We start from the raw sequence: 18,416 nt of genomic DNA, 5'->3' as shown, positions 1-18,416 counted from the left end.
CTGAAGATCCACCACCGCAGGGATGTGCTAGGGTGGCTCCAAGGTGCTGAGACGGCCCTGCGGAAAGCCAGGAGAGCCAGCATGCATCACCCAGGGACGATGTCATGGGCAAACGAGGAGGAAGGTCTGCGGTGGCCCTCGCCTTCTCTGGTAGGGATTGTGTTACGCACATGGACATTAGCTAGCTGTGATAATAATACTCCACATGAAAAGATTTTTAAAATAAAAAAAATGCAGAAGGTTTTCCTTTTTCCATTCCATTTTCACCTTTCCATCCTTTCTCCGGCAAAGAACTTTGGATTCATTTTCTATCCACCCTAAGAGTGGTCTGCAGGAATCGTCAGACGTGATTTTAAGTCTTTTTTTACTGCCTTGCTCTGGATAAAGAAAATTCATTATTGCTGTCTTTTAATTTTCCATCTGTAGTTGCAGCAAGACACCCTCCTTTTTTTCCTGACTTTGCCTCCTCACAGGATCAAGAGATGGAGGCTGGGACTTGGCCCCAGCCCTTATTATGTTTGGTGATGAATATATAATTAGATCACATTTTTCCTGTTTCATGTGCACAGATGAGTTCAGAGAGGGTTCAGCGAAGGGGAAAGGCAGATGCCTTAGAGACAAAACACTGTTCCTCCCAACTACTTATCTCCTGTTTGATGCTCTGCTGGATCCCTGATGGTTTCTGTAGCTTTTACACTGTTCTGGACAATATTTTGCCTGGAACCTCATTTTTTCATGGGCAAATCAAGCAGAGAAGTTATCTTCCAAGCATCCTACAAACTAATATCACCAAGATAATAAACCAACATTATTTGTCATTCCCTCTGCTAGGTTTGCCTTGGTAGTCTTCCTTGGGTGGTATTCCCAAGATGTACCTGATGGTGTCTGGGAATTGCAATGGGCTGGTCTACGCTGTGGTTGGGTCCCCAGGTCAGCATCACCACCATCCATAGGCATCCATCCTCTGACCACCGAAAGATCATAGAATCATCAAATCCCTGACTGGTTTGGGTGGGCAGGGACCTCCCAGCCCACCCAGTGCCACCCCTGCCATGGGCAGGGACACCCTCCACTAGCCCAGCTTGCCCAAAGCCCCATCCAACCTGGCCTTGAACACTGCCAGGGAGCCAGGGGCAGCCCCAGCTTCTCTGGGCAACCTCCTGTGTTCCTTACCTGGTTTCATACCTTATTCCTCTTTTTTTTTTTTTTTTTTTTTTTTTTTACTATTTCTGCCTTAGTACCTCCTCTTTTTCTCCTCTTTTTTTCAGTCCAAACAATCTTCCCATAATTCCATTTTTTTCCTTATTGGTCCCAATTCTGCTCCATCTATGCTCAAATTTGTTATATCCGATCTCATTATTGAGGCAGTCTTGGCCTTCTGTGGCATTACTGATGTGGTTGCCTGTCTGCAGGTGTCTTTGCAAGGCTCTGCACCCTAAAACTCCGCTATAGGTATGAGGTTCATACCTGACACACACTGGGTGTCTTGTACACTCTCTAAGATGAATCATTCTGCTTCAGACGTGACTTGTCCACCTTGCCCGAACAGCTTCTCACGCACGGATAGTCTGCACGCTGGAGGAGCAGACAGAATAACACGGTTTTCATACTGTTTTGGAGTTCACGTGGCATCCTTGGCCCTGAACAGTTTTAATCACTCCCCTGGTTCCCCGTGGAAGCCCCAGCTAGTTATGACGCCCAATGCTCAAGCCGTACCCCTTGCTCACCATTGCCAGCTTCCCATGAACGAATGGCTGGTACCTTGCCCAAATTTACGATTTCTGAGAAACCAGCATGAGGCTACGGACTGGAGGAAGGACATTAAACGGCAGAACTGTCCCTGCGCAGTGCCGATGATGCACGAGCCAGGAAAAGCTCCCAGAGTTGGCAGCGGGTTGGTGGCAGGAAGATTCGCTTCTTCACTTGGTGTCCTGGAGGCACTTCCAGGATGCTTTGGTCTGTAATGTGTCACCTTGCAGAGAGATGGGTGCTTGTTCCCTCATGTACAGGCCAGTAACTCAGCAACATCTGTTGTGTCTGCTCTGAAGGACACTCAGGCATCCTCTGATGTTCAGGAGGTACAACTCATAACACAGGTCTTGCTTGGGCTGGGATTTAGGGATGAGATTGTATCTGATTTTTCAAATAGGAGAGGTGGGATCAGATGCAGAAGGTTTGTCCAGATCTCAGCCCTCAGAGTCTGGCGAGTGCCATGAAATGTCTTCTTGGGAAGTTTCTTGAAGGCACCAAACCTTTGTTTTGTGCTTTCCCCTTGTAAGTCCTGGCTGTGCCTGTGGGATGGTGCTTCAGGAGAGGACTCCACCACGTAGGCAAGGACCTGGTCTCCATCACCTCCTCTCTGATGTTTGGTGCAGGATGCCCAGGTGCAAGGCTCTGAGCTCCAACCCCTCACCCAGGTGTGGGTGTCTTCTGCCATTCGAGACTCACGGGCTATCAGAGGCTGGCACGTGGGGTGGGCAGAGGTGACATGGGACCCACAGGACACGAGGACCTTGGGAACCAGGTGGGAAACCATCTCAAATGGCTCTGCGTGGTGAGATGAAGGTATTTGGTACCCCAGCAAGGCTAAGAGCAGCCTGAATCTCATCACTGCATACCCCGAATCCAGCCAGAGGATGCCTGAGTTCCTCCCAGGAGGAGGGAGGAGAAGCGTGGCCAGCGTCTGAAAAAGCAGCTCTGCTGCAGAAAGGAAAAGCTAAGCCTGGACTCCTGGGTGCTCACGCCCCATAACTTATAGGGGATGGGGCATGGGGATGATACCTCCCCTGCCTCTCCATCTGTACGGGGCTGATAGAACCCTGCTGGCTTCCCCTGAGGAAGGTGATCTGCAGAGCATGGTCCTGGCCGAAGCATCTGCTGGGTACCAGGCTTTGGGCAAGGCACAGCAGCGTGCAAGGAACTACATACACCCCGTCAAACGACCCCGGACACTTGGTCCTGCGCGGGGGAAGGAAAGCGTGTCCAGCTCCCCCCCCATGACAGGCTCCCGACTGTGATCCTGGCTCCTTCTTCTGCTCTTCCCCTTCGCACTCAAACTAACCCCTGCCTCGTTAATTTGGCTGACCCTATTACGGTGCTGTTTAAAGTGACATGGGGCAGGAAATTGTATTGACAGAGCCTCATCGAGTGCAGTCACGAGGCAGACACCCCGCCGGGTCCCGTGCATGGCCGCACTGACCAGACAGCCCTTGCAGACCCCTGCGCACATGGACGTGCAATGCTCCTGCTGCAGAGCAGCGGCTGGCTCTGCGTGTGTCTTGCTGGGGGAACAGCTACGTGACCTGGCGTTGTTTTGGTTCACAGCTACTCAAGACAGAGGAAGGTCCGAGGACAGTTTCCATCTGACATGTTAGGTCAATGCGAGTATTTCTGTCGCTGTGTTAATCAGGACTCAGTGTATCTACTGGAGATGGAGAATGTTTATGAGGGCCACCAGCCCATGCTCCCACGGGTCTCCAGTCCCATATCTGGGAAAGGCATCTGAACTAAGACTGGAAAAAATGCAGGAAAGGGCTCCTGGAGTGACGGTCATCAAACAAACCTTGGTGAGGGATCCATGACCAGAGGACTGGATCTTCAAACACCTTGGGGTGAGGAGAAAGAGCCAGGGAGGGAGAAGAACAGGGAAGTTAAACATTAGCTATTCTAAGACACACCACTGAAAACACTGGAAAGGAGATTAAAAATTGGTCAGTTTAGGGAGGAGATTACCTGAGGCGGACCACTGCGTTGGGCAAAAAGTTGGATGCAGGAAGATGATCCAGCTCACCTCTCTTTAGCCTAAGCCATCATCATCTCTCCCCCTTGACAGCAATGGGGGAAAAATGAGCCTCTGAAGCCTTGCTGGAGCATTGACCATGCTCATTAGGACTTGGGCCATGGAGCAGGAGGATCTGAGATGCAAGTGGTTATGGGTGGGGTGGGTTTCTGCTCCAAGTGCCTGGAGAGAGTCAAGAGGTTTTAGGATGTGCATCTTGACACCATCTGCATCACACTTTGCCTGGTTTTGACTCATCCTGGTCCTCTTCGGACACCTTCCTCCAAACAGGCGCCTCCTGATGGTGTTGGTGCCATCAGCTGTGCCCCCGTGATCATCTTCTTACCCTGGTGCCCCAGTTTTTCCCCTGACACTCACTGGCTTGTCCCCAGGGAGAGCTTTGCTCTCCTGGCTCTGCTCCCTATTTCTCTGCTACCCTCCTCAAAGCTTCTGGGTGCTCTTTAAGGCTCTTTGGAGGATGGTCTTTCAGCCTGTCCCTATTTTCTTCATGCTCAGCCCAGGTTGGGTGCCCCTTTCCATTGCGTCATGGCTCCTGCATCCCTTCATGCCCATCAACGCACATACTGCTGTGGGCTATGGCACAGAGTCCTGGGGCAGAACAATATATTTCATTATTCTTTGTTTATTCAAATACGATGCATGTAATGATATCTATAAAGTGGAGGTTTCCACTTTTCAGGGACAGAAATGTGTTTGGGCTGGTGCTCAGACTCTGTTTGATTTAGGGTTCCATGCACTGCCTTGCTTTGCTAACCACTGTACCTCTGAAGAAGAGCCCAAGCACTGATAAAAAGCACGCTTTGCTAACGAGTAGCCTTGAAGGAGAGCTGGAAAACTGATCAAAAGGAACCATCCTGCCCCAGAAGGCGCCCAGGGCTGGGGGATGGCCAGAGAGGCCCCAAGTCAACAAGAGTCGGCAGGAACCGGGGAAGGGAAAGGCGGCTGGGGGAGTGCGCGACCACCCACCCAATTAAAGGACTGTGCAAATTACCCCCCCACACACCCTCACGGAGCGTGTGTGCTAATTTAAATGTGCTTGACCAATAGTAGATGATGCAGTAATTACTAACCAATTAGCGTAAATTTAGGCGGGTTTTTCTAATCCCGTAAGAAGATCAATATGTTGTAGATTCACCCTCAGCAAGTTTGCTGATGACACTGAGCTGTGTGGTGTGGTCAACACGCTGGAGGAAAGGGATGCCATCCAGAGGGACCTGGACAGGCTGGAGAGGTGGGACCGTGCAAACCGCATGAAGTTCAACAAGGCCAAGGGCAAGGTCCTGCACGTGGGTCAGGGCAATCCCAAGCACAACTCCAGGCTGGGCAGGGAATGGATGGAGAGCAGCCCTGAGGAGAAGGACTTGGGGGTATTGATTGATGAGAAGCTCAACATGAGCCAGCAATGTGCGCTTGTAGCCCAGAAAGCCACCCGTGTCCTGAGCTGCATCAAAAGCAGCGTGAGCAGCAGGTCGAGGGAGGTGATCCTGCCCCTCTACTCCGCTCTGGTGAGACCCCCCTGCAGTGCTGCGTCCAGCTCGGGGGTCCCCAGTACAGGAGAGACGTGGAGCTGTTGGAGCGAGTCCAGAGGAGGGACACGAAGCTGATCAGAGGGCTGGAGCACCTCTCCTATGGGGACAGGCTGAGAGAGGTGGGATTGTTCAGCCTGGAGAAAAGGCGGCTCTGGGGAGATCTAATTGCGGCTTACCAGTACCTGAAGGGGCCTACAGGAAAGATGGTGAGGGACTGTTTATGGGGGAGTGTAGTGACAGGACAAGGGGTAACGGGTTCAAGCTGAGGGAGGGTCGATTTCGATTAGATGTTAGAAAGAAATTCTTTACTGTGAGGGTGGTGAGGCCCTGGCACAGGTTGCCCAGAGAGGTTGTGGAGGCCCCATCCCTGGAAGTGTTTAGGACCAGGTATTGGATGAGGCTTTGGGCAATGTGGTCTAGTGGAGGGTGTCCCTGCCCATGGCAGGGGGGTTGGAACTAGATGATCTTTGAGGTCCCCTCCAACCCAAACCATTCTATGATTCTGTGATTCTGTGTGCAGGGTGCTAGCTTGGTGGAGTCACCACCTCGCACCCATCTCTGCGCAGACATGAAATCGATAAAATACCTCTGCTCTGTGCGTGTATTGGTGTGCTGCACACCGGGGAAACGATCCCGCTTTTGGGACAACACTAACAGACCAGTATTTTACTTGCTGCAGGTTTATCCAGCTCCTATAAGTCTGCTGATGGTCAGCCTCAAGACTCCTGTTGCCATCATCTGTACTAGATGTATGCATCTTGCCACCTTCTTGAGCCTGTGGCTTCTCCTCCCTTCCTGGGTGTAACAAGCTCTTCTGCTCTCCCCAGGTCCTCTCCTGCATGGCTTTTGGGGGTTGCTAACTCACATCCCACCAGTTCTTATGACTATGGTGGACTCTGCCACCTCAACGCTGACTCCCTGTCCTTTTGTGCATGGTCCCTTTTCATATGGCCCCTTCACTGTTGCACCTGAGCATGATGGGACCCCCTGAGCACGGCTGCTGTGTTCACAGGAAGGTCTGTATCTCCTCCTGGAATTTGTCATAATGTTGGCATCAAATCCCACGCCTGTGGGACCACCAGCTCCTTGATTGAGCACCCATCTTCCAAGGTTTCTCAGGTTCAGGGAGGACCTCCTTAGCCCAGGTCGGCAAGGACCAGGTCAGGGAGGTCCTCCTTGGCTCAGGAGGAATTGGCACTTGGCCCCTCTGAGATGCCGGTCCTAAATTTTGGTGCCATCACCTCTCTCAGGCTGAGCAAAGGTCCAGAGGAATTAGTACCGCTTTCTCCTTAGGGTTGGAGAAGAAGAAACTCCCTGGCTCCTCTCCTGACACTGAGGACATGACATTTTGCTTTAGTCTACTCCATGCATAGTCCAATGGGTCATCTCACCTTAGCACAGACCTTTGCACATGTCCAGCTACCTCCGTGCTTCCTCACCATGCCAGCCAACTCCTCTCCATCTCCCAGCACATCGCTGAAATTTGGCTCCAGCTCCCTGCTCTGGGTCTGGTGTGGGAGAACATCACTTCTGCATGCCCCAGGGGTGCACAGGTTGAGCCTGGGGTGAACAGCGGGGTGCAAGGGGCCAATAGAGCTGGATGGCCAAAGGAACCCAAATCTGCTGCAGTCCCACCAGGCTGGGGTTGTTTGGGGCATTGGGGTAAAACAGCCCTGTCCCCCTGATGCACCTGCTGCCTCCCACCCTAATTCCCCCCTCCAGTCCCTTTCCCCTTCCCCACGTAAGCGACACTGGGATGCCCCCCCCAAAAAAAACCCCAAACCCCAAACACCACACACAAGGCACTGCACAGATCATGAGAAAACAAAAGAAATGCCAAGGCAGTTTATTTACAACCGTTGTATACAAAAAAAGGACAGCTCGTGCCACAGTTAGAACAGCCCGCTCCATCTCTTTTGTCCGCTCACCTCTCCCGTGCTCCCCCCCCTCCCCGGGCTGGTCCCCCCCGGGGCTCTGGGGTCCAGGTGAGCATCTTGCAGCACAAGAAGAGACACGGTTCCCTCCAGACCCAAATCAGCGCTTGGAAAGCCTTGTCTGGCCATAGTGGAGATCAAACCCTCTGTTAGCATCAGGGTTGGAGGCTGATGAGGTGCCAGGGCATCACGGCACTGGGACCACTGCCTGCTGGTAACTGGGAGAGGAGGGGACGTGCCCACCCCCCTGACAGAAAGCAGACTTTCCACCTTCTCCTGCTGGGAAGGATCTCACTGCAAGCTCTCTGCTTCGCTCACCCTCCCTGGAGGCAAAGATCACCCAGGGATTACACAGCAGCTCCCGCAAAGCCCCTCCTGGGCTGGTCACAGCTTGGGATGAGTTGTTGTTGGGGTCCCAAACTGCCCTGGTGTCACCAGGAGGTGCCATCGCCATCCCCAGGAGCTCCCTATGGCCGTTGTCTTCTCCTGCTCTCCAGAGAGGCATCTCCATCCCACCTCTGGCTCTCCAGCCTGGGCTCCCCTGGCTCCTCTTTCCCTCTTGCTTTTCCCCATCCCTTCCATCACAGTTTCCACAGCCCTTCCCTGTTTTCCTCTCCTGCTTATGCTCTCCACGGGGGTGATCTCCCTTTTCAAATAACCAACTCTTAGTGCTGATGGCTTTCCAGCTGCTTTACAGCAGAAAAGGGGATTTCATCCAAGAGTTCCCACAAAGTTGATTCTCAGGAGGTCCTTACAAAAAAAAAAAAAAAAAAAAAGCAGCTCTTTGGGAAGTCACAGGGCTTTTCAGTTTCACCCTTGAAAAGGATCATCAGCGTCTCGTACAGCCGGATAAAACCTTTGGAGCAAGTGAGCCTCACTCTCTGACCACTTCCAATGGAGGGGTCTCTTCTCCCCCTTCCCCAAAACGGTTCTGTAAGGTCTATGGGCAAATAACGCCCGCGTCAAGCAAGAGGCCCTGAGTCCAGGCAGGAAGAAGGGAGGGAGGGACACCAAGAGATGCCACTGCTCATTGATGGGGTGGGATGGAGAAGGAAGAAGTTGGAGGGTTGCCCGCCTGCCCGCCCTGCCTGCCCAGCACCAAATTAAAGTCACACACGACGCACATTTCCCCCAAAAACTTCCCTCCCCACCCGCTCCGTCCCCCACACAGCTTTTCCCCGGGGGGCCACCTCCGCTTCGCCAGCCCTCAGCTGTCTCCTCCGGACCTGGTTGACGGGCAGCACGTGAGACCCACCAAGGAGGTGGGCATCCCAAAGTCGGTACCCTCCCGCCCACCCTCCCTCCTTTCTCCTCCCTCCCCACCCTCCCCGAAACGAATAGGATGGCTTCACTGGTCAACTCTTTACATTCACGAACAAAGAAAGCAGAGGAACGTCCACCCTTCCACCATCCGACCTTGCGCTGCGGCAGCCTCCGCCACCTCCCCGGAGCTGTCAGTCCAACCATCGCCTCTTTACCTGGAGGCTTCTTCCTTGAGCTCCTTGTTTTTCCTCACTTCTTCCGCGTGTTTGTCCTGTGGGAGGGGGGTAGGAGGGAAGGGGGGGGGGGGGGAACACGCATTAGGTGGACGTACTTCGGGGTCCCCACGGGCGGGCCAGCGGCTTCGGAGGGGTTCGAAGGCACGAGGGCGTTTGCGAGGTTCATCCCCGGAGGGACACCACCGATGGGTCAACAGCGTCCTCTCCTCCCCTGGGGTGTTTTAAGGGCTGTGGAGGCACTCAGGGACAGATTGTCCTTGCCCTCTAGCTAGGAGGTAGACGTCAACCAGACGGGATGGACCGGGAGCCCCAAGGAGATGGGGTTAGCTCGGATTGTCCTTCATTATCTCGTGCTCTCTGCCTCTGACCCAAGGCTAGCTGAGGCGTTTGGAGAAGGGCACTGGGCGAGCTCCTTGCAGAAGGGATGTTTTGGAGGGAGCTGGAGGTGGTGAGGGTGGGACCTTCCGTGCTGAGGTTGGGAACAGACCTGCTTCGGGGAGAGAGAAGAGGTCTGCACAGGCTGGCAGGGTGGAAGCATCTCCTAGCATGGCAGCACGGACCCCTCCAGCTCTGCTGGGGAGCTGATGGCTCCAGGGTCTCTGGGGAAGGGACCAGGGGAAGATCTGCCACCCAGGAGGTGGAAAAATTGGAAGCGGTGGGCCAAGGCCACTACGGTGGGATAAGGGGAAAGCAAAGGCTTCGCATGGCTGCAGATGAGATATGGGTCCCACCTCTCCACCCACCAACTGCTCACGGGCCTACGGACATGCCAGGCTTGGTGGGTCCCCGGGCAGGACCCCCCACCCCAGGTGGGACATTGGTCCGGGTATTGCCGCATGATGGGAGGGGAAGAGGGCCCCCCCTTTGGTGGTGTCCCCAGGGGGTAATGCCACCCCAAGAACCATGCAGGGTGCCCAGGTGTCCTGTGACACCCTCCTGCACCGGTGTCCCAGCACATCCCCCCCTCCCTCCTCGCTAGGCTCTCACCTTCTCCTGCAAGCGCTCCAGCATGGCCGCTAAATGGGCCTCACGGTTCTCCTTGTTGGACTCCATCTTCTGTGCCAGCTTCTCTTTGGCCATTTTGATGAAGTTGTTGTTCTCCTCGATGGCCTTCTGGATGACCTCCCGCTCGTGCTCCCGCTTCTCCGCCAGATGCTTCAGCAGCTCAGCCTCCTGATACTGTGTGGGCAAAGTGGACACGATGGCGACGTGGACGCTTGGGTCCCTTCCCCTCCTGGCCAAAACTGCCCCCTCCGAACTCAGCGACGTCCCCAAAGGTGAGTGCGCCTCATTGAGCACCCCAAGTGCAAGGTTGTGCGTCCCCATGGCACGTCTCCATGCTGCAGTGCCGTGCATGAGCTGTTGGACCTACCTTCCTCCTCTCCTCCGCCGCTTCCAGCTTCTTCTGGATCTCCTCCAGGGACGGGTCGCGCCGCCGGGGCAGGGAGGCATTGAACTCGGGGATGCCATCGAATGACGGGGGCTTCAGGATGACCTCAAAGGACTGCCCCGAGGTCCGCTTGTTGAGCTCGATGACTTCCATGTCAGAGATGACGCACCAGGTGAGGTCCACCGTGTCTGCTGGGAGAGGGGCACAGGCTGACTGCTGGCATGGGTGCATCCTACCCCTTCGGGCAAACCATCCCAGGGTCCCACACCTGCAGCTCACCCACACGCCATCACCTTCCTCGATCTCCACTGGTTTCACCCAAATCCCTGCACCCCCAATGCACCTCTGCATGGATGCAACGTCATGGGTTGGAGTAGGGACTCCAAGACCCCTGTCAAGGGCGTTGAGTTGGGAATATTCAGGTGAGCTGAGGGGCTGGACATCCCCCCGAGGGAGGGGTGAGCAAGCAGGGCAACATTCAGCCCTGCTTCAGGGAATGGGACCATGAAGCCCCTTTCTGGCTGCAGACACCCCCTCCCCAGCTAGCCAGGAGGAGCCCCCCAAGGCTGGGCATCCCCCTCCGCTGCTGCTGTCGCGTCTGGACCCACTGCCACGAATGAGTCTGAATCACCCGGCGTTGTCTGCCTAAAAATACCGAGCCCACGCCCAACACTTCGTGCAGCGGAGCCACGGCAGAGGGGGGGCTGCGGGGCTGCCCGAGCCCCCTCCCCAGCCCCAACCCAGCCCCCTGCTTCCAGCTGGTGCCAGCAAACCGTGGAGCCACCTCTCTCGGTTTGAGGGTGACCCCAGTGATGCTAAGGGGGTCTAGAGCCCCCCGCATCTCCCACCGTTCACGCACCCCTCGGTCGTGGGTGGGCAGCAAGCTCCTACCTTCATATGTGTACGCCGGCTTGTTCAGGGGGTCCGAGAGGAAGCAGGAGCAAAAGAGGGAGACGAGAGGCAGCTCCTTCATCTTCTCTTTGTAAGCTGGGAAGACATGGTGGGATTGGGATCAGAGGGGTGGGGGGGGTTCTGCCAGGCATCCTGGGTGAGGGCTGCCACGCGCCAGGGAAGGGCTGGCACCGAATTTTGCCCAGATATTACAAATGGGGTGATGTGGGTGGGGGAAGCAAGGTGTGCAAAGGGGAAACTGAGGCACGCAGAGGCGGGGTGCTTCACTCCTGCCCACATGGGTTATGTCTGTCCCGGGGTGTTAACCCCATGCACGACCCCTTGCCTGTCGCCACTGGGATGCTGTGGGCCATCCCCAGGGCAGTATGGATGGGGTCCCCCTCAAACCAGGGGTGTCCCAGCATGGGGTGGGTACCAGGATTGGGTTCATGAGGTTGGGTGACCCGTGCTGTCCCCTGTCCCCACGCGCGTCCCCGTGATGATGCCGTACCAGCCAGAGTCATGGTGTGACGATCCTTGGATGTCTGCAGCAAGAGCGGTCCTGGGGCCTGGGGGAGGAAAGAGCCAGGATCAGTGCGGGGTGTCCTGGGGCTGGGGGCATCACCCGGCCCTGCCCGCCCATTTCGGGGTGTCCTGGGGCTGGGGGCATGACCCGGCCCTGCCCGCCCATTTCAGGGTGTCCTGGGGCTGGGGGCATCGCCCGGCCCTGCCCGCCCATTTCGGGGTGTCCTGGGGCTGGAGGCACCACCCAGCCCTGCCTGCCCCCCATGAGGCAGCTGCCCACACATGGCCTCACATGCACGTTGCGGGTTTTGTGGTGGGCACACGCTGGGGGCATGGGGTGGGCACCCACTGGTGCGGTGTGACGGGCACCCACCAGGACGATGGCAGCAGCCGGGGGGGGGGGGGGTGGGGGTGCGCCTGGCACACACAGCCCTTCCCTGCTCTGGGCTGCCCAACGTCTGCACAACCCACACGTGTGCACACATGTGCCGGGAGCAGCGCGCGCGCACACACGTACACCCCTCCCACAGACAAGCGTGACCCCTTTGCTCAGCCTCTGCTGCGACCCAAGCCCACTCCTGCTGCCACCCCCACTCATGTCTAGAGAGCCCCAGTTCTCAGCTCGCCCCTTGCCAGGGCTGATGCACTGGGAATCTCCCCTGCATCCCACTGGGACCCTCTCCAGGGGTCTCCGTGGTTGTGGGTCATGCGTGGGGGCATTCCCAGGACCTCCCCCACCCATTCCTGGGGTGCAGAGCCCCGGGGCGAGCGCGGGACCTGGCAGAGACTCATTAAAGCCCAGACAAGCCAGAGCTGTCCCCCTTTCCCAGGGGGACACAAACGGGGTGTTGGTGGCATCAGAGGGGTTTCCCGGTGGAAATGCCCTCCCCAGCTGTGCCAAAGTGGGGGCTGAGTTTGGGTTTGGGAATTATTCAAAAATTATTTTGGAATTATTTTCCCCCTTTTGTTTCTGAGGGGGGAAAAAAAAATATTCCTTCTTTGAAACAGGGGACTCTTAAATCCTTGCAGCCCCCCAAGGAAGGGGCAACTCCCCCCGCTGTGGGCATCCCCGTGCTGTCAGGGCACTGCCGGCTCCTACAGCCGCACCACACCCCGACCCAGCTCGTCTTGGGGGGTGGGCGAGAAATCCCCCCCCCCATCCCCCATCCTGCTGGGCTCTGACACGGGGATCACAAAATAACCCGCCTGCAGCTGCCGGGGGGTACAGGGACAAAATTTTGGGACATGCTGCTGGGGACACCGTCCTCGGAGATGCTCCTGCTTTTTTAGGTGACCCCCCCCCCCCAGAGCCAGGGCTGGTCGGGTTCGGGGGTTACCCAGGGGTGTACCCCTACCCAGAGCTTTCCTCCTCCCCCGAGGAAGGGTTTTGTCCGAGGCGGCTGTTGCCAAGCACGGTGCCAAGGCAGGGTGGGGATGCTCCGATGGCTCGTGTGCGGACACGGGGCTGTGCCTGGAGCCTTGAGAGCCTGGCTGGAAGCTGCGGACATGCAAGCAGGCAGCGAAAGCATTCGCCTTCCTCGTGCCTCCCCGCTCTTCGCATTCCCACCCCAACTCCTCATTTTCCCCCGGCTTGCTGCGGGGGGGGACCTGGATGCATTTCATGCTACAGAAACCCCTCTCCAGGCGTTCGTGCCCCGGCTGGAGGATAAAATGCAGAGATGACCCATCAGACCCAAAAATGGGGAGGAGGATGGGGACCATCCCTGGGGGTGCCACCGGCTGGCGGGGAGGTGGGTGCTGAGCTGCCAGCCCCACTCCTCCTCGCTGGATGAAGATGCTACTCAAGGTGTTTAGAGGTTCCTCCAAGAGGAAACCCCCTCCCTGCTGAGCTCCCTTCCTTCTCTGCCTCCCAGCCCCGGTACCCCCCAACCAGCACGCCCAGTCCGAGGGGAGCGGGGTGTGGTTGGGGCTCTGCTGCCGCTGTCACCCCTGGGCTGAAACCTCACTCAGACCCCCAGCGTGGAGACGCTGCGGGAGCGATCCCGCTCGCAGCGAGACACACGTGGCAGGGAGGGGGTCCGAGCCTGACCCCAAAGGGGCGCAACCCAGTTTCATACCCTGATCTCCACTGCAGATCCCTCGAGACGGTGGGGACCCCCCCGCCATCTCCCATCCCCTTCGCTGGAAGAAGCACCCAGCGATGGAGGGAGGGGATGGAGGAACAGAGGGGGCTCCCCGCTCCCTCCCTTGAAGCTTGCAAAGCCATGGATGCCCCCCCCCACTCCGGGGGAGAGGCAGGATGGCAGCCACCTCCTCCCTTCCTCCCCCTCGCTTTTCCCCCTCCCTGGAATAAATATTTCAGCGCCTGCTGAGAGCAGGTCACCTCCGCCAGCATCCTGCCACCATCAATAATTCAGGCTGGCCCTGCCCTCCGGGGGGGGGCTCCGCACCTCTGTGCCCACATTTCGGGGGGGGGGGGGGGGGCGCTCCGGGTGAGGTCCCGAGGATGCTGAGGATGCTGAGGATGCGGGACCCCCCCCGGGGACGCTGGGGCGAGGTGAGGCGGAGGATGCTGAGCCCCATCCCTGTACCCCCCTGCACCGTGGGCGTGGGTTGCCCCCCCGCCCCCCCGTGGCAGGGCAGGATGAGGCCCGCCGCCGTGCGGAGCGGGGGGGGGAGCGTGGGGAGGGTCCTGCTCCGAGCTCGGCTGTCGAGACCGGGGTGGGGGGCACAGGATCAGACCCCCCGGCTAACTGCTGGTGTCCAGGCGGATGGAAAACGCCCCGCGGGGGGGGTCCGTGCCCGCTCGGGTCGGGGGGGGGGGTATCACCCCAAAAGGATGGGGGCGCGGGGATGGGCTGGGGGCTGCCCCGGCACGGCGGGGAAGATGCTGGAGGGATGGGGAGGGGGACAAAGAGGGGTGTCGGGGTCAAAGAACGACATCCAGGGACCCCGTGGAAAAATCCTCCCCCCTCTCCTCAACCCCTCCCCAAAAACTTTTCAACCCTTCTCCTTTATAAACCCCCCCCCAAAAGCCAGCCAGGCCCCCCGCCCCCCCCAGGCACTCACCCCACCGCTGGAGCTGGAGCTGGAGCTGGAGCTGGAGCTGGAGCTGCTTCTCCGCGCTCTCCGGGCTCATTTAACGCGGGCGCGGGGGTCTGCGCGGAGCATCCCACCCGGGGGGCCCCCAGCGCCCCCCATGACATCACCTCCCCGGCAAGCGATTGGCGCAGCCGTGACGCCGCCGCTGATTGGTCCGGGAACTGTACGAACCGGGTACCAGCCCGGTGACATCACGCCGAGCAGCTATTTTCGGGCTGGGCCTGGGAAAAAAAAAAAAAAAAGAAAAAAAAAAAAAGAGAAAAAAAAAGAAAAAAAGGAGGATTAAAAAAAATATCCACATTAAAAAAAGGGAAAACAATGATAAAAGTGAGGGGCGGGGGGCAGGAGGGTGGATGGGAGGGTGTGAGGGGCAGAATTTGGTCCAAAAAGGGGTTTTTGGGGGGTTCTGGAGGGGGGTGATGGATTGAAAGGGCTGAGCGCGTGGTGGGAAGCAAGCTTCGGCTCTGCTAGAGCACGACAAAGCTGGAGAGTGACCAAGTGACAAAGGAGGGGACTCGGAGGGTTCAATGGGGCCCTGGTGGCACCTCCAGTGGGGCCAAACCGCCCCGCTCCCCTCCCGCCCCATGCCGGCACGGGCTGTGGGGTGTCGTCTCCACGCTGGGGAGCGGTGGGGTGCCCTCTCCATCCTCCCAGGGCCGGGATGTGGCACAAGCCCGGTGTGACCCGTCCCCAGCCCCGAAGGCGCGTGAGGACTCATTGTCCTCCTACAAATGGGGTGACCGGAGCTCGGAGACGCCGAGTCCCAGATCCCAAAACTATTTTGGTGTGATGCCGGGGTGAGCGGAGGTCCCCGGGGAGCCCCGGCAGAGCGAGGACATCTCCTGGGGCTGTGCCTGTCCCGTAATCCATCTCTCCTTCCCCCAGATCCGCTTCACCCTGGCCTATTTATCACCGACGGCTCCGTCTGGCAGCGATCACAAGCCTGGCACCTCCGGGGAACCGTGCGGGTATATTTAGGCACCGGTCTCCTCCGTTATGCAATGAGCATCAGGGCAGCTGTGGGGAGGTGGTTGCCCCCGGAAAATGAATGTAGGGTGGCTTTGCAAAGCCCACGGGCTCAGGATATGGGGGACAGGGTGACCCAGCTGGACACGGGAGGGTGACATCGCCTGTGTGACATCACAGCTCGACCATTTAGCTCACGGTGGGACATCTGCAACACGTCCCGCTGAAATTAAACGGTGCATCGCTTCCCTCGGAAAGGACCCTCTAATGCCCGGGTGACGAGTGAGCTCCACGCCAGAGCCCCCCCGGCTCGGCAGGTGCCCACACAGACATGGGTGCCGTGGGTAGGGTGCCCGTGGGACGTGCGAGGAGCTGCAGAGGGAACGGAGCGCAGGCCTGAGGTGGAGGGGCCGAGGGGAGGAAAGAGTCGAGATGCAGCATCCAACGGGGGACAAACAGCCATTGTGGGGACCCACGTGGCTGCGGGACGGTCCCTGCCGCGGCTGGCACCGGGGTGCGTGGCACCCCACGGGGAGGGGGGTGCGGGGGGCTCTGCTCAAATGCTCCTTTGATCTTCCCGTGGTCCTGGCTCAGGGAACAAAGCCCTCCCTGCCACCCCACGTTGATGGCCACAGTTTAGCTGCAGGGCTGGCTGCGGTTGCTGGGGCCGGGGTAGATGCTGGGGGACCTGAGCGGGGGGTCACGTCCGGAGGTGCCTCCCTGTCCCCTAGCTCTGCAGAACCATCATTTGTGGGGACGGAGCTTGGTTTGAGCTGCTGGAGCCCCTGTGTAGGGCTGTGGCTCTGGGGGTGTTTGGTGGCCACCATCCCTACGGGCTGCAGCTCTGGGGATGCTCGGTGACCACCATCCCTACGGGCTGCCGCCCTCCACCCCACAAACCTCCTGGTTTCTCCAGCGCCTGGAACTGCTCTGCTCCAGCAGCGTGTGTTGGTCTAAACTAAATGAGGCGCAGAAAAAGGAGGTCAAGGAGATCTGGGTCTACCCAGGGCGCTGGGGACCACAGGCTGCCATGGGTCACCCCTTTCCCATTCACACTGTTCCCACCAAACCCTCCCCAGGGTGTCAGCCTGGCATGGGGCTGTCCCAGCTCCGGGGTAGGACACGGCAGGAGGGGGCTGGAGGAGAAGTTGACCATGGAGCCAGGCTGATGCTGGGGAGGAAAGAGCCCCAGCAGCAAGAGGAGGCCATGGGAGGCGAAGGGTTTGCCTCTTCCTGCAGCTGCAGCCCGCTGGCTTGGGGAAACCTGCTCGGCATCCCAGTGCCAGCATCCAAATCCTTCCCGGGCATGGGCTGAGGGGGTGGGAGAGACAAGAAAAAACCACACCGGGCGTGGGACCCCTCTGCAGCCTGTGGTCCATCTGTGGGCTGGAGCACGAGGACGGCCATGCGGGAAGGTCCGTGTGTCCCGGGATGCCCCTTGGCCCAGAGCAGCATCCAGGGGAGACCCTCCGGATGGGGTGAACCCACACGGTGTTTCCCCCGAGCCCCTTCGCACCCTCCAGCCGTGCTCGGGAGGGCTGCAGGGCTGGAGGTGGGCTCTACATCCCCCTCCCACAACTCCTCTCCCAGGACATCTCCGACCTCCCCGCAAAGGTTCAATATCTGCAGATCCTTCAGCAAGAAGACCTCCAGGTTTGGACCCTCCTCCTTCCGGAAGATTCCTGGCCCTGGGAAGAGGCAGCGCATCCCAGCCATCACTGCCAGGATGCAGGTTTAGCCCCCACCCGCCTGCCCCAGTGCTGGGGACCGGTGTGCAGGATGTGTCCCTGGGACCCCGCATCCTCCGGGCTGCCCGAGGGCTGTGCACACCCCGGGAAACCTCCTTTCTCTTTTTTTTTTTTTTTTTTTTTGGGGGGGGGGGTGTCCCCCCACTTGCCCCCCACCCCTCCGGGATGCACCGGCCCCAGCGCTGGCTGGTACCCGGGGAGAGGGAGGGCTGGGGAGGGGGCGGGGAGAAAGGTGCTGTCCTCCCTCGGATTGGGCAGAAATGACATCATCGCGGGGCTGCGAGCCAATGGGAGAGCCGCCTGCTTCTCCAAAATATCGCCCGTCCTTATAAATGGGGGGGGGGGATGCTGCGGGGGGGTGGGGGGGGCTTATTGCAGCCAGCGCAGCCCTCCACCCCGGTTGGATTCACGCCCCCGTCCCCACCCAGACACCGGGGAGTCCCACTCGCACCCCACGCCCACCCGTGGGCCAGCGGTGCCCACCCACCCCTCGCAGGGATGGATGGGGATCGGGATCCCGGGCACCCCGCAGGCAGGAGCAGGGCCCATCGCTCCCCATCCTCGGCATGAGCGGCCAAAAATGATGCTAAAATAATAGTAGTAGTAGCAATAATAATAATAATAAAAATAAATGAGGCCCTTCTAATTGCGATGGGGAGGAAGGTTTGAGCTCGGAGAAGGTCCAGCAAGGAACCAGCGTGTCCCAGGCGGGATGTCAGGCGTCGGGGAAGGATGCGATGGCTGCAGAGGAGGGTCCCACGCAAAACCCGCCTGCCCCTTTCCGGAGCTTTCTTCAAATTTGTCCTCCAACGGCGGGTGCGCGAGCAAATGCTCAGTCCCGGGGAGATATCGCCCATCGCTGCAGGCTGGGTGCTGTCTCCCAGGCCAGCGCAGGAGGAGAGGTCCGTGTGGGTGGGAGGAGCAGCTTTCCTCCCTTGGTTTCCACTTAAAGCCATTTCTCTGCCTCTGTGGGAATGAAATTAAGCTCAGGGGAAGGTGCAGGTACCGCTTATTACACTAAAAGATGCAGTGTCTTACAGAGCCAACCAGTTCATTAATTCGTATGGGTTCC

The 18,416-nt window shown here is 58.4% G+C and overlaps 1 protein-coding gene across 6 annotated transcripts; it reads right to left on the bottom strand.

Annotated features, from left to right (window-relative positions):
• Positions 1-8,595: 8,595 nt before the first annotated feature.
• STMN4 (stathmin 4) lies at positions 8,596-14,637 on the bottom strand. 6 transcript variants are annotated; one of them, XM_054819337.1, is made up of 6 exons: positions 14,598-14,637; positions 11,554-11,611; positions 11,043-11,138; positions 10,134-10,342; positions 9,749-9,940; positions 8,596-8,796 (listed from the first exon to the last, which is right to left on the bottom strand). In XM_054819337.1, exons 2-6 carry the CDS (start codon positions 11,564-11,566, stop codon positions 8,737-8,739), a joined length of 570 nt encoding a protein of 189 aa, XP_054675312.1. In that variant the 5' UTR covers positions 11,567-11,611; positions 14,598-14,637; the 3' UTR covers positions 8,596-8,736. The 6 variants fall into 6 exon arrangements, with proteins under 6 accessions (XP_054675312.1, XP_054675313.1, XP_054675307.1 ...); XM_054819338.1 differs by having other exon boundaries at positions 10,134-10,339; XM_054819332.1 differs by lacking the exon at positions 8,596-8,796 and adding an exon at positions 8,823-9,251.
• Positions 14,638-18,416: the final 3,779 nt, after the last annotated feature.

The sequence above is a fragment of the Grus americana genome, chromosome 3 (genome assembly GCF_028858705.1).
Source record: "Grus americana isolate bGruAme1 chromosome 3, bGruAme1.mat, whole genome shotgun sequence".
NCBI lineage: Eukaryota > Metazoa > Chordata > Aves > Gruiformes > Gruidae > Grus > Grus americana.
This window is presented reverse-complemented; position numbering and strand designations above follow the sequence as displayed.